This window comes from Cygnus olor, chromosome Z (assembly GCF_009769625.2).
Source record: "Cygnus olor isolate bCygOlo1 chromosome Z, bCygOlo1.pri.v2, whole genome shotgun sequence".
Classification (NCBI taxonomy): Eukaryota; Metazoa; Chordata; class Aves; order Anseriformes; family Anatidae; genus Cygnus; species Cygnus olor.
The window spans coordinates 18,306,253-18,326,775 of NC_049198.1; the positions used below are offsets into that span (position 1 = coordinate 18,306,253).

Below are 20,523 nucleotides of genomic sequence, written 5' to 3' on the forward strand. Positions count from 1 at the left end.
GGTGCATCAGGATTTTATCAAGTTCCTCACCTTCAACGACTGCTTGCTAATGAGTTATGTATTTCTTCGTTTAAAAAAGAAAACAAAAAACAAAATATATTTTTCCCCATCCCATGCGTTGTCTGATAAACTCCAAAAATAAAGGTGCAGTTGTATCAACAATTCGATGCATTATCCAAGTAGTAGGTTTGGATTTTGTATCAGCGTCATGCATTTCCTTTTTAGAATTTATGAAGAAGTCTTTTATTCTACAAGGAAATTGGAACAAATTTGTTCCTCTTCTCATTATCTTGGAAATATCCAGTTGAATCTCTCTGATCAGCAACATTACCAATTTTAGTCCTTTTCATAAACTGCCTAATTATCTCCTCTGTTCTTTTCAATTTCTTGATGTCCTATCTGATAAAAGCTGTTTAAAGCAACTGTTAGTATTAACTTTTATGAACTATTAAGAGAGATTATTTGTAGTCTAGATTCATTGACATCACTCTCAAAAAGCTAATACACCTATTTCTGGTGTTCCATTAAGTAAAATTAAATTACAATTTCTTAGGTCTTTTCTCTAAGCTTCCTTCTTTATTTTAGTGCTGATGAACTTCTTCTGACAGAAATGATGTTCAATGGTCTCTTCAATGACTTATCGGCAGAACAGGCAACTGCACTGCTAAGCTGTTTTGTGTTTCAAGAGAACGTGAGTTACTTCTGTAGTTCATGAATTCTAGACATTGCTGTCTACCAACAGCAGTACTTTTAAGTCAGTTCCAGAAATTGATCACAACAGTACAAGCTGTTGTGTATTTTATCATTTCCTAAGGGTTTATGACATAAACAAAAGTACTGCAACTTTAGGGCCAAAGTCTCTTTCCTTGACAAGTGACATGCTAAAGGTTGTGTAGATAGCAGTCCTTGTAACAAATCTGTAGCTGTTTCTCCTTCATGCACTGAAGCAATATTAACAGTAGATTCTCAGCATACAACATGTGCTTGTGTGCATGCGTACACACACAAATACACCCAACAACCCACCCTTGTCTTTTAACAGATTGAATAATTTCAGGAAAAGAATCTAGCAATATCTGCTCCTTCCACTCTGGCGTGAGGGTATTTCTAATTGAGATATGCCTGTGTTGTTATTTGGATAGTACCCTTGACCTATTGATGAAAATGGCAATATTACATGGATTTGTAATGCAAAACCATGGACATTTAACATCTGATGCCTTTGTTTTCCCACCTGCAAGCTATATAGAGGTTTACTAGCATCAGGAAAATTCGGTAGAAATAAACTTCCGTATAGAATTTCCCTGCAGATGGCTAGCAGGATGTATCACTCAGGTTGATTTCAAAGGTGAAAAGTAGCAATGCTAACAAATAAATCTTGTTAGCAGAAGGGATGCTAAGGTAAGCCATTGTTCATAAGCAACAGAAAATTTAAGTATTAGAACAGAATACTGTGGTTCACACAGCAGTAGTACTCGAATCTAAATAGGTAGAACATAAAAACGTTGCTGCACTTGAATAGTTGTATTTTCTTACATAACCGTTCATGTTTAAGTTATTAAAATCATTTGCTTTTTATATTCTGAACAAAAAGCTTGTAACACAGATGAAGTAGTAAATGGTGAGCATTTTGGCACTTCAGAGCAATTGAACAGCAAATAAAGGGAATTCTTGCAGTGTTCAGAAAGCAAGTACTTTTTTTTCTTATTATTGTTATGTACATGAATGATTTGTTTCCTGGTTTACTTTGAGAAACAAGCACTTGAGGGATTCAGTAGATTTAAGAGTGTTTGATAATAGGCTTGAGAAGTCACAGGAAACATTTAAGATGACATTAGCATACATCGTAACTTTTGTTTTTGCATCTGATTTGATTTAGGACAAATACATGGGAGTGAGTGATTTTCCGTAATATCTTCTTTTAGTGTGTGATGTTATTTAATATCTTCTTTTTCAGTCCAGTGAAATGCCAAAATTGACAGAGCAGTTGGCAGGACCACTTCGGCAAATGCAGGTAATCTGCCTATTAGAAATCTGCCTGAGCTCAGGGTTAATGCTGATGTGTTTGAAGTTTATTGTATAAAAAGCACATGATGAAGACTTGGTTTTGGACTTGGCTGGCGCTGATTGCTTGTGGTTTTGCTGTGTGTAATAATAAGTTGTCTTGTTCACAATAAATCTTAATTCTAATTTAGAACATGCCTTTAAAAACTCTGTATAAGCTTGCTTACAACACTGTAGCTGTTGGCGCAGGCACATTTAAATAATAATGTGATCCGTGGTTTACTTTTCGGAATAGTTTTACACTAGAAAGGAAACTGTCTTGTGTGCAGTACCTAATACTATGCAAACATTTCCGTTGGTTAAACGCTTAATCTGTTAAAGCTTATCATAAATTTTAAATATTTTATTTTAAAGGAGTGTGCTAAGAGAATTGCCAAGGTATCAGCAGAAGCAAAACTGGAAATTGATGAAGAAAATTACTTAAATTCTTTCAGACCCAACCTCATGGATGTTGTGTATACATGGGCAAATGGAGCTAGCTTTGCTCACATTTGCAAGATGACCGATGTCTTTGAAGGTACGTTAATCAGTTCTTCTTTGGGGGGATGACAGATGCACAAAAATGTCTGAGTTCTGAATAGCCTTATAATAGATCACAGAGTTTCTTAACTCTGATATATTGAAGTGTCTGCATGGCTAAAACCATGTGGGAAAATTGTTTACTATATATTAAAATTTATAGCTGCACTGCTGATAAATTAGAACCTGCAGAAGACTTAAGGGGTATCTTAAATTTTTTTTAATTGTCCATAAAACTCAGAAATCCTAACCATTGCAACAAATGGTAATGGTTACCTTTGCTAGTTAGAGCAAAAATACCATGTTCCAAATGCTTGCCATTAAGAAAAAAGTACAGCTCTTACGCTTCTCATTGCAGTTAAGTATTTTATTTACTTGTTAAAGTTCCTCCTGATGTCATAACAATGACAGAAGTGAGAGGTGGCAACCAATTCTGTTTTGGATGGGTCATTGCAGCAGGCAGAGCACGTATTCGAAAAGTCTAGATGTAACTTGTCACCTGGGCTAATTTTGTTCCTAAAATTGGAGAACTAGAAACTGTCCCTTCAGGAAGGGTACTGAGGACTTTTTGTTATGTTAAAAGTAGAGTGACTTAAAGCCCAGATGCTTCCTTAAAAAACAAACCATTCAAGTGAAGGTCCCACCAGAACAAAAACCTAATTTCTTCTTTTATCAAGTATGTTGAAAGTTGCGAAGAATGGTAGGATTGGTTCCCCAGTCTTACAGTTCTGTGTGTAATGACCGATGCTGGAAATCCTTGGTGAAGTTATTACTGTCACCATTGCCTTGCTTCTCTCAGATGCTGTGTTACAAAGGGGAGGCCTTAACACAACCGCATTCGTGTGTTTAGAAATTCGCTTCCTAGACCCAGGAACCTCCTAAACCAGGTTGCCTGTGACCAACTGGAATCCTGGCAGTCTTTTAATTCTGCGTTCAGCAAGTGCCTTGTGGAAATTAATGTCTGAGCCTTACATCTGCTGCTGATACATCTTGAGTGAGGGGAACACAAAAACAGCAGTAGCTGCCTTGTGTTTTTGTATGTCTGCTCTTGACTGTTTAGAATATGCAGGGGCAGTAACATTTCCTATTTATCCTACTTTGGTTAAGGCTAGTCAGTCAGCTTTGTCCTAGTCTTTTTGGCATGCCTTCTGTTGATGAGAACAGTGCAGGCTCCTTCAAAATTAAATCTTAAGGGTGCATTTTGAGGTTAGTTCTTGTGGCAGGCATTGATGCATGAGTCTTCCGTCCACTTTGTAATGGACTGATTTTTCTCTGCATTGTCCAGAAGGATGGAAAGCCTTTCGGACATCCCTTGTCACTTACCTAAATGCAGTGTAGTGTTACTAAATCACAAGAGTTTGCGCAGGTTACCCATGTTGCCATAGTGATTTAAAAAATAAAAACAAATACAAGTCCTTGTTTTGATAAATAGAAATCCTTATATAAGGTATTTGTGTTCCCTGACTTATTTTCCACAGAGGTTGTTCCCCTGTGGTATAGGATTTCAGTGCTGTTTTCCTCTTTGCCTTCCAGGCAATATGGTATCAGCCGGGATGAGCTGCTGAGTACAGGGAGCCCCAGCTTCACTGCTGTGCGCTGATTTCAGAAAGGAGGCAGAAAATGGGCCAGGCAATTAGAGCTCACTGGAAGCCACCCACCACTTTTGCTTTTTTAACTTGGCTTCTCATGAGCTCCCAAACCCAATAAAAGGTGTTTTTCTGGATGCCCGTGTTCTTCATGGGTGAGAGACCCGTGTTTCGCTTTGTGCTGCCGACCAGGCTAACAGGCTGTAGCAGAACTTTCTGCACAGAAGTCTGGAGCTGATGGTGTGCCATCACAAGCCATAAAGGAAGTATTAAAAATAGATGGCATTCTGTTCTTTTATCAGTAGCAATGGTCAAGTTTTGGCTTTTGCTTGCAAATAATTGCAGTGTGAAAGCTTGTATTTCTGTTAAGTGGCCATATTTTCAGGCTCCATCGTAAGCCCAGGTGCTCCAGAAATGTGCTTGCTGCAAGTAGGAGGCGCAGCGATGGGTTAGTGAAAATGAGTTGTCATTAAATTGAAATGTGGTGGGAAGAAATGGAGAAGACTGGTTGAACTGAGCTGAGTACCGTGTTAATCAGTTCCAGATTGACTTTTGTGGAAGCAAGTGTAGACAACAGGTATTAATGGTATAGTGGTCCGCAGACGTGGCAAGCACAGCTGCCTAAGGTAGACAATTTACTGTCTCTACCATCAAAACAACTAGGACTAATTTAAAAAAAAAAACAGGAGCCTAGTTCAAGATGACTAATGTGGTAGTTCTTAAAGCAGCAGACTTGTGCAAGTAGCATGTTTGAGGGAGGTCTTGACAAATACTTGAATGAAAAATCTACTGGGAATTACCAAACCAAAAGTCTCCTCAGCAGAGAGTGTTAGAGGCTGCAAAAGCATTAAAACAAAACAAAAACAGGACAAACAGTAACTTCAAGGAGATGCCTGATGGGAAAAGGTACAAAACAACAAAGTGAGCTAGACTACACATGGCTTAAGCTACATGGCTCTTCTTGCACGTTTGTCTAGGTAAGTTCTGAAAGTTACTGAACAGGGCTGGAGAAAGATGTATTGTTTTGTGTCAAAGTTGGGGGGGGCCTCAAGCAGCTGAATTCTTCAGTGAGGTGTTGGTCAGGAGCTACAAAGTGGTCAGTCCCTCACTCTTTTTATACAGGTAGCATAATTCGTTGTATGAGAAGGCTGGAGGAACTGCTTCGACAGATGTGCCAGGCTGCAAAAGCTATTGGAAACACAGAGCTGGAAAACAAGTTTGCAGAGGGTAGGTATTTAAATTCCACAATGTAAGTTATTCTATAAAGCATAAGAAAGGCAAGCCTTGGCGTTGTGTTATGTGTTTTTTTTTGACTAATTGACTTCATGGTAAGGAACAGTCTTGCTCTCCGTATAAGGTAACATAGATGTTAGAAAGCTTTACCTAATAAGTAGTTAAGTAGTGTTGTTTCTGTGTGCAAATGTGACTGAAAATTTAAGTACAATGAGTTTCATTTACTGCTTAACACCTGTTGTTATAGCTGTACTTGTAACAAAACAGAAGTAATTGTTTCAATTATAGTGCTAGATATTAACGTTTTTTCCTTTTCCACAGGTATCACAAAAATCAAGAGAGATATTGTTTTTGCTGCAAGCCTTTACCTGTAACAGAAGGTATATTCTGAGGACGATACAAAATCAATTCCCATTTCACATCTTCAGTCAAGACATTGTTTTAATTGTGTGTATTTAAACCACAATAATTTCAACAAGGCATGTACAAACAGCAGTGTATGTCGTAGAAGTGTTACCACATTTTTAATAAAAATTTACAGTTTGAATAGCTTTTTTGTTTTTTTTAAGCAAGAGCTTGAACCAACAGCAATTTAAATTTTAGATATACATAACTGTAGTAAGTGTTACTATATACAGGAAAAGTGAGCATCCAAGAGCAGCAGCAGTCCCTTAAAGGCATTTACTTATATTACATAGTTGACTGATGAAATTGTTTTCCTTTCAGAGACCAAGTCAGTTGAAGTGATCATTCTTCATGGTTGATGATTGCTGCCAAAGTGATTTCCGTTTGTTGGCGTCTCATGCAGGGTTGTATGGGAATCTTCTTTTGGTTGAAACGTACATCCTCTCACTTTGAAGAAGTCAGACACATACACAACCTAAATGAACAAATTAGTGTTAAGCTCTTCCTCTTGTAAACAATGGGTAAATGCTTTTACAGGAAAATATCTTTCATACTCTAAGATAAATTAACAAAATCTAAACAGATTAAACCAACAGAAAATTGCTAGAAGAGCTTGTGCTTTTAGCAGAGCAAGCGTTCAGTTTTTTGTAAGCGTCATTTATTTGCATTTCTTTAAAAGCTGGTGGCCTTGATCTCATTCTGCAGCTTGCTGTTCCACCAACCCCCCACATCCTTCTTCTCCAAGTCATACCAGTACAGGTGCTAGGTACAGTGCTGCATCCAGTACAATAAGAAACCTTCTCTTGTGATCCTTTCCCTTCCTACATCACCTCTTCCCCTCCCACTGCAAACCTCAGAACTGCAGAAGGCAGCTTAAGGTGACTGAAGAAGCCATGCTCCGTACTGGGGCCTGATTTACCAACATGCTGCTTCAGCTGCACACTCGGTACATTTCAGCTTACGCTTCAATGCTGAATTCACTCAATTTAGTGAGCCATTCCCAGTTCTCCAGCATGCTCATTTACTGGTTCTGGAGGTGAACACTTTCAGGTGTTTTTTTTTTTTTAATTTACCTTATCTTTCAACTCCTCTTTGCTCACGGTAATGCCACTTTCTACTCATTCTTGCATAATCGAGCATCTTTTAAAAAACATCCTTTTAAGCCCCAATACCTTTTCTGTAACAGAAGTACCCTGCACCTCTTTGGTCTGTGGCATTTCTCATTGCCTGCGACTCTTAGAATTTGGGGTTGTATCAGAACAACTTAGGTGTAATCCTACCCCTCCTTAACATAGAGTCATTTAATAACAGATAGCAAAGCTGTAGCAGGCCTAGGAAACCATACAAACTGCACTAATTCGTTCTAGCAATTCAAACAAACAGAAAAATCAGTCTGAAAACAAGCCATTCCTCCAAGGTGAGCCTCAGTTCTGGGTAACTCCACTACGCATTCAGTTAGTTCAGGTCTCTGGACCAGAAGTCTCCTCCTTAATCTGACCCTTCCCCCAGTTTTCAGTTTTCCTGTTATTATACTTGGGATTTAGAACTTGTCTAGAAACAAAAGGTGTTTTATAGAGCCCCAGGTGTTTTTGTAGTTGGCTGTTTCCATCTCAGTTACTTGCACAGCTCTTGTGCTGGCACAGTTTTATTTTGTCTAACAGGGAAAAGAGCCTCTACTGCATCGTTGGCCCAGAGTCTGCCTCACTACCTGCAGCAGTATTACTGCACACAGTTCAAGGAGCTGTTCTCCCCACTCTTGGGCAGTTTTCAAAACAATGGGGAGATAGAACAAAGCCCACTGTTCTACCATCTTGTTTATAGACACAGCATTCAGAACACGTGCACGCACTTTGGGAGCTACTTACAATGAGTATAGCTACCAGCGCTCCCTGGATGAGTCCCGTTAAAACATCACTCCAATGATGTTTGTAATCAGAAACACGTGACAGACCCACATAGATGGATGCAGCAATCAGACCGAATTGTAGGGTGGGACGTACAAGTCTTGCCCAGTCTCCTTTCATCCTGGCCTGAAGGTAAAGCTAAAGCAAAAAAGAAAAATTGATATAAAATGCTGTAAATACAAAGCAGTTACATTAAATTGCCTTCAGTCTGTTCAGAGTTGAGTTGAAACCTGTGTTCAGAGACATGACAACATCCAGAAACATACATCTTACACATGTAGAGCCACATCTTGCTCTAAGCAGGAAGCACAATAGCACCCTGAGTAAAATTCACATAGTCTGTGCACACAGCTGGCCAATTTTTAAGCTTTTTAAGCTTTATTCCCAGTTCCAGTCACCTTTAGTACTACCAAGCTGCTAGCATAACATTCCAGCTGTAGTTACGTGTTACAACCAACAAGTATCATGGTCTAGATCTAGGATCACATTCCTCAGCTGTCTGTGGTTTATTTCACTTAACCTATTCCCAATCCTTTCCAGCTGCATACTAACCATGTTACTAGTCTGGTAAACAAATGGATGTATGCAGTTTCCATTCTTTTTCTCTCCCCCTCGGCTCTTACTTATCTTATATATGCCTGTGCTTTTGGTGTGTTGTCTCAAACTCATTCCATGACACCACAAAAAAAAAAGCAGGATCTTTACTGTGCGTCTCCTCTGTCCTATCTATGACAGAGACCTCTTATTTCAGCCCTAAGAGGAACTTCTAACTGTCCACCCTGTAAACATCACTGGATTTATTCTGGAACATGATCTTGTTACTGAAAGAGGCAGCATAGTTACTGTATTTACTGGGGAGAACAATAGAGTTGGAAGTTATATTTAACATCAAGTACGTCTTTCAATACCATCTAGGAACTCCAGGTCTAGTACAAAACCTTAATTGACAGTCTTGCAAAATCACAGAAGCAAACTAAGACAGACTTCAGGCGCTGAGACAACATACTAGGCTCTTGGTAAATCCCTCCGCTGCCAGCCTCAAAAGCCATGGCTACCTTTTAGAAGCACCACATTTACAGTGTCAATATGGGCATAGAGCACGCACTGTAGATGCAAAGGTGCTACTTTCCAAAGTTAAACATTTGAGGAATGTTTGGTTGGTTTCTCCAAGTAACTTGCATCATGACTTTGACATGCTGACTTTTTAAGCTATAAATGGACCGTCAAAAAGATCAACACTATCCATAACTGCTTCTCTTTAATAGCAAGGTCAGAATGAAATCAGACTCTGAAGAAGCTTCGGCTAAGCCTGAACTGGAAAATATTTTCCTTTAAGTAGCAGCACTCCGCATATTTCTGGGGACCTTAATTTTACCACGAGGAAAAAGGGGAAACTGTTCAGCCACTTTGTGAGTTATCTGTCACATAGTTCTTCTAATGAAGGGTGTTGTAACGGTCTTACATTAACACTACTTCTGGATTTACTTCAAGTAGACCAGGTGTCAGAGAGAGCAGAGGTGGGTCCACAGAACACATGCTGGTAGTCTACAAAGAGCTGGCTGATGATTTGATACTGGCTGTTCTTTCCCCTTTCCCTATTCCCACTGAATTCTGCTGAAGGCAGCTAAAAATACCGTGCTGTAATAAAGTTTTTTCCATGTAAGCATTTCTGGTAGTTGGCAGAAGCATACAGTCATATTAAGAAAAAGGGTTATGCAACTGCAGATAGGTGGGAAAACTGAGTTTACTTCTGAAGGAAGACAATGAGGCAAGCCTCACAAAAAGTAAGCTTTGAAAAACTGTACCAGTCCGCAACATCAAATTACTAAAGTACTTTGAATCTCCCCTAAGCAGCATGTATTCAAGGCAAGTTTCTTATTTTCCTTTTGCATTACAAATCAGCAAGCAAGAAAGCTGGCTTTAACATTTACGTGGAGGTTTCATTTGTATGAAGAGAGCAGTCTCTAGCCATAATTAAGACCTGGAGCTGCTTAATCACCTGTAGAAGATGTGCAGTTCGCTACAGGCTTTTATCAGTCCTAGGCACTTCTTGGAGGCTTGAACAGCACCAGCTGCAGAAGCTGTACAGAAAATCCTCAAAGGCCTTCTTGCACCCCCTGCTAGGGGATGGATTTATATTGTTCCCGAATCCAGCCTGTGAAGGGCTGTGAATCATACCACAGCGAAGCATCAGTGTGGCCGATGGCGGCTGTGTTTAATTTCAGAAGTAACAGCTGTTCTTCTGGTTACAATTGTGCTTTCTGATACTGCTCATTCAGTGGAGAGTCATTTCTCCTACAAGCCAGCTGCTGCAATGGCAGATTCCATGTTATTTTTAAGCAGGTAACTTCACATTCACATTACTTTTAATAGGCTCGGGCAGTCATGCCCTCCCCAAAGATTGTTCCTCCTACTATGACTGTCTTAGACAACAGCAAGAAACCTGGGCTGAAACAGGTCAGTAATGTTCAGCAAAACAAAGCAGTCAGTTCGCCTTTTGATTCCATCAAATATAAAATAAAACAAGCTTGATACCAGAAGCGTGCCTAAGAGCCCTTTACATAGCGTTACATGCATCATATACGTATGCCCTGGCATTAAACTGCATTCACACTTACTGCTGTTTTGACCCTGCTGACTAATAACGTGAGGCAATCACTTCGGACTTTACAGATCCCCTCCCTATACATGAAGCATGCCTCTGGTTGTTTGTTAGTTGTATGTTTTTTTGGGTGGTGGTGGTGTTGAGCCTGGTTTTGCTCGTATTTGAAGTCACAACACAGACAAATGGAATCAGAAACAAATCCCTGCCTTTCCTCCCTCCTCAACTGAAAAGGATTAAGCTTTCCAGGTGAAACTTTTCTTCAACAGAAGCAGCAGCAGGAATGTTAGGAAACTTCACCTTTAGGAAGCTTCATCTGGTTAACATGATTGTAATGCCTCTCACCAGTGTTTCACTTGTGGCTGAGAAATTTTTGTGAGCCTACGAATGCAGCGCAAGCATCCAGAGCTGTTCTGGTAGCAACATGCTCCTATCAGTTCAGTAAAATTACTGCTGCTGTCTTCCCTGCTATCCTGTTTCTGAGCATCTCTGGTCTTTCAGAAACACCATTCAGCTGTGATCTATTTCTCTTCCCTACTCCATCCTCCAGTTTCTCATGTTTTTGTTTTTCAAAGTGCACAAATAGATTTCACAGAACCACTCTTGTAATAGGATTAAATAATCACCAACATTTCTTTCACTAGTTAATGCTTACTCTATAATGGAAATATGTTCTCTACACCACACACATCCTGAACACAAGTTTCTTCTTAATCTATGGTCTAGTACTTCATTTCTAAAAATACACACAGGAATGAAGAGAAACTCACAGCCACTTTGTGGCTTCTTGCAAGAAGCCGCAGACATGAATGGAAGGGTCTCTGCAACTGGAGAATTATTTGCTACTCAACATTTCTAGCATAATTTTCAACTATTTGCTCTTCCACCGAAGTAGTATTAATACACATACGCACGCCTGCCTGCCTAATTTTAAAGTACGGTGACTATTTCCTAGACAGACTTTGGGGGTGTAATCTGCGGCTTCATGAGAGAATTTCCGAACAGCTAACACCTCGCGTCCCTGCCTTAAGGGCACAAAATTCTTACATCTGCTAAAACCTACTCATTCCACTGAGGTCATTTATAAAATATTAAAACTAAAGATCTGAAAAATTCTAGATCATCTTTCATTTAGTATCTTCTTGGCTTTTTTTCCAGAAACCTATTACGTAAGATTTCTGTATAGCAAAACATTTTGCGGTACGAAAGGTACAGAAAATCCTCCTGCAGTGCCAGTCCTCCTACAAGTATGGAAAGAGCAGAGAAAGTTTTGGGGTTCTTTCTTCCACTCCGCCCAGGACGACTTACTGCTTGTACGTATTGACTTGTTCTGTCACTGACTGAAAATTGTTTTCTTTGACAGGATTTTGAATTTCCTGGTATCAAAAGGCCTTGTTAATCACACGCCCTACAGGTGTCCTGTTCTGTCCTAAGGAATAGCAAGATCAGTTTCCCTTTGGAGATGTAACTGTTTTCTCCCTTGTTTCATCAATCCTAATACATTCACAGCATCACAAAACTAATAGCAGACCAGAAAGGAAGTGTGTTTTTCCTAGAGAAACCTTCCCCCATGACATGGGAGAATCAGAGAACACTGCTGGATTTGCCCGAGTACAAGTGGTAAAGAGCTGGAAAAAAAAAAACGTGCAGAAGATCAGTTTTCCTATGAAATAAGCCCTACTTTGAGACCACAGTAGCCCAATACTAACTTTATAAGAGCAAGTAAATAGACCACTACTCATGGTCAATCTTTGTTTTCATGGTATCTACCTGAGCATTAAGAAACAGCCCCAGTTGCTATTAATTCATTTGCTCTGTTAATGGGCACAAGATTCTACTGCAGTTGTAATAACTCTCTGGATCCATGATTGAGTACAGTTCGGAAGGTTTCTCCTTAAGAGCAAGTCAGCTGACCCAAGAAGCCCCAAGAGCCACAAAGAGTAATCAGAGTTGTGGAAACCCACCATAAGGATTTTTTCCCAAACCAAGCAGCTCTGAAATAGTTACGCATAAGCTACCTCAAGTGTGTGTACACATGCATGCGGTTGGCTTTGGGATTTCTGGGGTGAGGAGAGGGGGTAAAGAGGTAGTGTGTTTTGGGTTTGTGCTGCTAATGATGAAGGGATGGAAGGAAGAAGAGAAAGCACAGGAGGCAATAATACTGCCCTTTAGACTTAAAAAGGAACCACCAGCCTCGATAGTTACGATAAAACATAGGGCAAAACTCTCCAGAAGATCTGGGGATAAGAATGTAAGAATAAAGGCTGAGAATGCAAGCACATTTGTAGGACGGGAAGGATTGTGTTTCTATGGACATCGAAGGACACCTTTCCAGGACACCATCCTCCCTCCATCCCCCTGATGGAAGGGGTCTTCCGTCAGGAAGCTTTGTGGATGACAGACAGCCAAAGCAGCAGCCCATCCTTCAGCTCCAGCAGTAAGTTAGGAAGCGTTTCCTTTCTGTAAGGAGAGGGTACTCCAATCAGCCCTTTACTACCAGCTTGTACAAGACAGCTTGCAGTCCAGTATTTTCAACGCAAGCTGTTACTCAAACACAGCTCTCCAAAAGAATGGAAAAGACAACACATTCACCCGAGATTCTTGCATAACAATAAATAAGAAGCAACAGAAAGTGTTCACAGACACGTGGGTGGCCTGCCATCTCCTGTCCCACGCCTGCTCAATAATCCAGCAGCACAGACCAGGACCTCTGCCCTCCTGCACTAGACAACACTGGGGGGGAAAAATCCCCCCTTCACATCATCCAAGCTTTCCACTTCTGCGGAGGTTTGCAGAATAGCTCTTCCCTTTCGCTTGTTACAGGAAACTCAAGATTTTCCTTTGCATAAAAGCTGTTTTGTACAAGAGCTATTATTCATATTTCAGCTAGCACTGACCCTGGAAATCAGACCAGTATAAGAAATCCAGGAAACTGAGTAAAAATTGCAATTCTCAGCACAAAGGTGTCCCAACAGAAACAAGATGTCCTGAGAAACAGTGCAACTGCCACACAGACAGGCGTGCGATTATGTAAGAGCATTACATGCAAGTGCAACAGCTCCCTTTATACCCAGAGCACTGAATATAAACACAGAGCCCCAGGCATCAACCAACAAGACACTGCCTGCAAACCAGAGGTCAAATTGCAGTCTGTTTGATGTAAAGCTTGGTATTAATACGGACAGCGCCTATCTCATGTAATGTTAAACAGTAGACAATGCAAACAAAGTTTTTATTATTAACAGCACCAGAGATGTAGCAAATTCACGGATCATTTGTGAATTAGGGGTTTTGTTTATTTGCTTTAAAACAAAAACAAAACCTTAAAAGACTTAAAGGTTTATTTTGCCTTTTTAGTAAGAACTCATTTTCTTAAAAATACACATTTATGACCTCTGGTTTATCTGCTCCACCATTTTATTTTGAGTGTGAAGAAAATGAAGATGAAAGAATGACTCAGAATTATTTCTCCCCTTCCAGAGAAGGAAAAGGGCATAGATCTGCGCTTACTTGAAGGGTCCACCCCTCTAACACTTTAACCATGTTTTCCATGCTGACACCCCTGTGCCAGCTCTGATGTTTAGAGCATGGTGAGCTGGTCAGAGGGCTGATCCATTGGACGGATGAATTAAGGAAATAAACTTGGCCAGACTGGGTAGAAAAGGCAACGTATGTACCAACCTGGTCTAAGACAGCTGCATGCTGCCACGAAAAGGCATTTGATACTGACAGCTCCCTCCTGTGCAGTGGGGAAACATCCTGTCATTTACTAGTTCAAAAGCCAAACTCAATTCAGAGTACAGTCAATCTACTTTATAGATACTTCCCAGTAGATAAGTAATAGCTTCAGTAATAGTAATCCTCCAGCCCCAGCTTGGCTGTACATTGCAGAAATAATTGTTTACTGACATCATTTTTACCATAAAGCAGGGTAAACAGTAACTTTTTATTCTACTGTACATACTAGCACTAGGCCCTTTTCTAATAAGAGAAATCGAATATTTTTCTGTTTTATCTACCAAGTTATGGAAGCCTCAATGGAAGGTAAGCACCATAAGGTAATGCTTTTATCTCTGTCCCACAGGACCCACTTCACAGCAGCCTCAGCACTACCAACAGCCACAATTTCCAAAGCACACTGTGGAGAAGACATTTGGCTTCATTCACTTACTACAAAAAGCCTAAATACTGATATTAAACGTGTACTGGGAGGGCATACGAGTAGAAGCACGAGTGCCTTCATACTTGAGCTTCACAGCATGAACAGTTGTCCTTTATTTTTCATCTCTGCTTTGAGTAGCATGCTTGGTTCTGCCCAAAGCAGCAGCCAAAATGCTTTCAGTAGGAAATGCCTCTCCATTAGTTTCTGAAGACTGGGTAGTGTTCAACTTTCATGTGGGCAGGAACATATTAGGGACATTCATAGCTCTGTTCAGCAGCATTTGGGAAAGTGAAGAAACACTGCTGTGCAAACAGACATAGCTAAAATACTGTGTTAAAGGCTCCTGGGCCCTTGTTTGCGTATTGTTTCATTCAACCTCCAATCCCAACACAAACAAGATTTCAAGTCCAAAGTTTGACTGGTGCATTTAGTAGCCTAAGTACAAAAAAAAGAAAAACAGCCTAAACCCGGCTTTCGTTTTTTGTTTAGCACGTCCTCTCTCTGCTAAAGGATCGGGCTGTGAGCCCGGGTCACTGAAATACCAGCCGCTCTCCAGCTCTTCTACAATTTCCTATTTCCTTGGGCACACAAGATGTTCTTTCCCAACAAGCTGCGGGAGAGCTCGCAAGCAACTCAAGTTACATTTTGCAGAGATTCCTCACCGCCTCCACCCTGGGCAACACAAACACATTGCCCTCCCAGGAATAGCACAGCAGCTCAGCTGGGTCTCTGCAGCACGGCTCCTCATCGCCGTGTTAGGGGCAGCCAGCGACGTGCCCAGGCCACCCGCAGCCAAGCCCAGCTCCGTTACAGCAACTCGATCACTGTGCTGCACCCATTTCTGACAGCTGCCCTGGGTGCAGCGGGGTCACTCCGGCTACTGAAGACAGAGGGTGCACATTTAACAATTTACAATAGCTTTCAGACAGCAGCTTTAAAAAGTTGTTTTTTTAAAAACTCAGTCCAATTGTCTTCGTCTGCAGTATCTCCTTCCAAGGCAGGAGGGACAGTTTGGAAGCGAGAACATTGATAGAAGAGGTGTTCAGCTACGCTCATCCTCCTGTTCTCCAGGCCAAGATGGAATGGTTTTGTTGACACAGGAGAGAACACGTCAGCTGTGTAATGTCAGGGAGGAGCAGCAAGGGGAGGGGATGGTGATAGCTCTTTGGGATCCAGCATCTGTTATTAGGTCACTAGGTTCCCAGATACGGCTGCTGCTCAAACTCTCTACATTTTCCACAAGAAGGTGCTGCTGGCAGCAGCATCACAGAGATAACAGTTCCAACGAGACCCAAACTGACCCCTCTAGCTCTGCCAAATTGGCCCTTAAACACATTCTCTACCACAGCTTCCTGGGTGACACTCTGAAAATGGATTTCAATATGGTTTCATCCATTCCTTACGTTGACAAAAATATAGAAGAAAACAGAAGTCTATCCTAGAAGTGGGCTGAAAACCGAGGCCAGAAACCAGTCCACCAGATTGTTGTTATGGACGTGGTATCATAATATCCAGTTAAAAATGCAGCAGTGATCTTTAACATAAGAAAGCTATAAGTGATATATGCTATTTAAACAGGCAGATTATAGAGCTATTTAACATTTCCTGAAGTTACACAAAACCCACATTTCTGTATTATCATTCTTTTAGAACTTGTTAGATAAACGTTTTATGAAACAGAATGAATACATCCTTCCTTCTCCTCACTCCGCAGATGAGCAGGTTCCCTTTCTCAGTGCTAGGTGCCAAAGTCTGATTTGCCATAAGCAATGCTCCTGCTTCTGTTTTCATGCCAGATGGTCTCACACAGCAAGCTACACGAGATCAGTTCACATAAATATTTTGTACATGAACACTGAGAATACAGACAAGGCAGCAAAGCATGGGCTCATTAGAAGTTCCTATAAAAGGCTTTAAGCTTAACGAAGCTGCTGTCTATTATGGGCGTATTTCAGCTGATAGGGTATGAAGCGGTCATTCCTGAAGCGGTCATTCCTTTTACTTAGATAACCCTTTAAAAGCCTACCTGCCACATGTACAAAAGGCAAAACAGTGTTAATGTAAGAACCTGGGAAAGGAATATTAAGTAACTGTAAATACTGGGGAGCAAAGCTTCCCAAACAGTCAGGGGCCCAAGTTACATACAAGTAAACATTTCCATTCCTGCAGTTAAAAATTTGGTTCTGCTCTCTAAGCCTGCCCCACAAACCAAAAGACAAACTAAGGAAAAATGCTCTGAATTCCCAGATATATCTTGCCTAAGACTATTCATGGGACATGAGATTCTTCCATGTCTCCTTAACTCATCCTAAGCGTAAATTATGTATGCTCAGTTTGGAATTTTAAACCCTCCAGCTCCTATCCTTCCTTCTGCGCAGTTCAGATTACCATGTTTTTCAACTAACACTCTTCCCAGCGATTCCCTGCGCATGATCTCCTATAGATGCTCAAATCATACATTTTTCTGCTGTAGGTACCTGAAGCAAGAAAATGAGACCATCTAGTTAACAGGCCTGCTGCTGGGGAAAGCCTCCAGGACACAAAGACATTAAGTCCCAACATGCCTAAGAGAACTTTAAAAACAAAAAAACAACCACGACCAGCAAGAAATCCTTCCCATCAAGGATAAAGACTGAGCTGCAGGGTATTTCCAAGTACCCTGCCCTCACTTTGGGATGGGATATTCATCACAGGAGTATGTTTAAAGCTGCAGTTTTCTCTTCCGAAACCAGGGGAGCTGTGTGGTCACAGCTGAAATACTAGAGCCTCCACTGACCTGCGGAATTGTTCATACCACCAATGGTTTGAACAAGGCTCCCTGCGAAGTACTACGTCCCTGTAACCAGCACAGCTCAACTTGTGCCAGTCCCTGTTCTTTCTTATGGTTGGGCTCCCCACTAACCCGAAAGCACTGAACTTTTCCTCAGTAGGAAGCACACAGGTTATTGCAATAGAGATGTTTCTAAAGCCCACTCAGGTACTACCACAAATAAGCACTTAAGAGATGTGGTAATGAAAACTACCTGTTAGCCAAGGAAAAAGATGTCTTAAGCAACTGCAGCATTTTGAGTTGTGCTAATATTAAATAATCTTTTTTCTCCGAAGATCAAAACCAGCATGTTTATCTCCATGAGAAGCAGAAACAATGCAAAGCGTAAAGCAGAGAATAAACACTCAATAGGAAGCGAAGCACAAATAAACACCTCCTGATTTCTTTTCTTAATCATTCTGATGTAGTTACAGGAGGATAAACTTCCTCCTTAATTCAACCCTTAAAGCATCAAGGCATCCTGCTAAGTAGGAAACAAGACCCAGAAGGATTATTACTCCACAGACACTACCGTAGCTGCTCACAAGTCAAAGCATCTAAAATATCCAAAAATTAATAATGAATGACCTCATGTTCACTTCTAACCTATCTGCACAGGTGCACAGAACACAAGATGCAGTTACAATTTGATTTATTTGTAACACAGCAATTCTGTTTTAAGTAACTGAAGCTGCAGAAACATTTCATAACTTTGCCTAGCGTTTTGCAAGGTGGCTTGATTCAAACCACTTACTTTAAGCATCTCCCATTTTATGGTTGCAGCACCTGTACTATCTGTGGCAGAGATCATTTCCCATTTTATTCCTCTCAAAGCGTTCCCTCCTTTTTGAAATGCATAACCTGACAAAGTACACATGTTCAGTAGCATTCAGGAGTATGCTTTCTGCAGCATGCACACAAGGCAGATTCTTCTTGTCCTTAGGCAACCAGCATGTATACATCTGGTTATGATTATCACTGCCTATGAGTAATGCCACATGTTCACGATTCTGTCCCACTCATGACTCAGTCTGCAGCTGGAGTAAGTGTGCAAAGAGCAGATGAAGCCAGCATGAGAGTTCAGTTAACGAGCAGGTTATCAGATGCCACAGGTCTGGTTTACAGCCAGTGGCAGCACTCTGCCTTGCCACGTGGGCAAGGTGGAGGGTGAGAAAGCAGTTTGTCCCACCTTCCTGCAGCAGCCACCGGCTTGAATACACCAGTTGTGTCTTTTATTGGAAAGACTGCATTCAATGCAAAGGTTGGTATGCAGCAGTACTGTATTAATCAGTGAAAAAACATCCTGCACAGGAGTTGTTAACCCTCTTCAGATGTCTCTGAAGAAAGTAGAAGTCTAATCTCCTCAAAACCTCTTACTATTTGTACTCAACCATAGCTCAGCCAGAGACACAAGACAAGAAACCGAGGTGCAGGAAAAGGGGAAGAGCACCCATCATCCTCCTCTGGCCAGGGTCTGGATATTAGAGAAAAAAGTCTACTGAAATCAGACCCTGTGTGAATTCAGTACACAGTTTAGAAGGGAACATGTGAGAAGGTAAACTCTTTTGATGAGTGAGCACACAAGAAGCACAGAACTGAGGGCTACACAGCATTTTCTTGCACCATCTCCCATGTCCCAGTATTGGAGCATCAGCCACCATGCAGATGAATGCACGGCTAGACAGGTCCAACCCAGACCTTCTGAAGGGGAGCACACTTGGGAATTAGGTTCCTTTTCGTGTTTGTGATTTCAAAACTAATCTCTCTAATCTTTAACTCTGTTCTGAACGTTTTTATGAGCATTTGTCTGCCACACCTGAGTGACAAACTAATCTACAATAAATCACTGTTAAATAAATGCTAAGTTAAGAGAGTTAAGGATATTTGTACCTTTACTCGTTAAGGGTGCTGACACGAACTCTGGATTTACAGCCTTTCCAAGTGGCATACAGAGGAAGGACTTGACCCCTACTGTCCCACCTCTTTCCCCATACAGAAGGTTGTGAAGAATGAAGGATGCATAGACACACAAACCCCATAGTTGCCTGTAACTCAGCACGGGAGTTCAGCAACTCTCCACACAAGCTTCCTGCATGGATTTAAAAGAACAGAAACGAAAAGTCTTATGCCACAGGCAACCGTAGAAAAGATTATTCAACCCACATGGAGAAGTTAGCATCTTCAAAAGAAGCAATAAAAAACCTTTTTGCCAAAGGCTGCTTTTTTTAAAAAATCCTAGTAGGTTAAACAAACGAGGTCTGAAGTCCAAGCTGTCCAGCACAAATACCATTATATTGTATTCACACTGTTTAAAACTAAAGGTTCTCTCAGTATTTGAGCATGCATTGAGGCATGGGGGGAGTTCTCATTACCAGATGCAAGGTTTCAAAATAGCGACTTCCTTTCTTCTCAGTCTATACTGGGTGAGAAGTCCTCCTGACCACAACCTCCTTTCCCACAAGCTGCAGCAAGCAGGACTCATTATGCATACACGAGAGATAAAAGTTCAGACAGATTGAAATCCCCGACCAATGACTGTAATCCAGTTAGTATAGATTATAAACCATATTCATAATACAACTATTAAGTTCTCGTCTCCAAGTTTGTGCTTTAGAAAGTTTGCAATACCACATTTTCACATTGCTCAAGAAAAACCATGCAAGAAGTTGTATCAGACACACATAATTAAACACAATGGAGGAAGTCAGTATTAGGTTGCTACACAGCAATAACTGCTTCACCATATCATTGATACAGTGATTTTGATCTGTGTTTCCTGTTTTTTTGAAGTCACCTAACAGGTGGACCTATATAATTTTGGAGAATGCCAATGACAATGAACAAGTAAAGACACTTGTTTTTTTTAAAACAAACAGTTGACAGATGAGGATCTTGTGCCATCCTGTATACATGCATAAACTTTTCAGTGTTACAAAATTTATTCTAGGAGTAATGAGTTACCCTAGCTGACTTGGACTGAAACATGTAAGGCTCTTTTTGAAGATTAGCACTCAAAGAAGCACTCATTGAAGAAGCAATGGATAACCATACATAAACAATATCAAACAATACAACACTCAAAATAATTTGCTAACAGTTTACAGCTAGGTGTGCGTTTGTTTCTTTAAGTAGGTTTTGCATGTTTTATTGTCAGACACTTCTTATTTTAGTTTCCCTTGCACAAAACAGCTCAAGCAAATATTTCTACTTTGTGCTAAATAAGATTTTTTGTTGCCATG

General features: G+C 40.7%; 2 protein-coding genes across 3 annotated transcripts in view; one reads left to right on the forward strand and one right to left on the reverse strand.

The window, feature by feature from the left end:
• The window catches only part of MTREX (Mtr4 exosome RNA helicase), a 47,064-nt gene extending 41,115 nt beyond the window's left edge, over nt 1-5,949 (forward strand). Inside the window, exons 23-27 of the mRNA XM_040542275.1 lie at nt 586-691; nt 1,958-2,014; nt 2,419-2,581; nt 5,292-5,396; nt 5,724-5,949. Of these exons, the coding sequence (XP_040398209.1) occupies nt 586-691; nt 1,958-2,014; nt 2,419-2,581; nt 5,292-5,396; nt 5,724-5,776 (484 nt within the window). The 3' untranslated portion in view covers nt 5,777-5,949. The remainder of the gene's footprint in view (nt 1-585; nt 692-1,957; nt 2,015-2,418; nt 2,582-5,291; nt 5,397-5,723) is intronic.
• PLPP1 (phospholipid phosphatase 1) overlaps nt 5,830-20,523 on the reverse strand; it is a 61,373-nt gene continuing 46,679 nt past the window's right edge. For both annotated transcript variants that reach the window (XM_040542277.1, XM_040542276.1), the window contains exons 5-6: nt 7,673-7,849; nt 5,830-6,282 (exon numbers count right to left, since the gene is read on the reverse strand). In XM_040542277.1, coding sequence (XP_040398211.1) covers nt 6,157-6,282; nt 7,673-7,849 — 303 coding nt within the window. In that variant the 3' untranslated portion in view covers nt 5,830-6,156. The remainder of the gene's footprint in view (nt 6,283-7,672; nt 7,850-20,523) is intronic.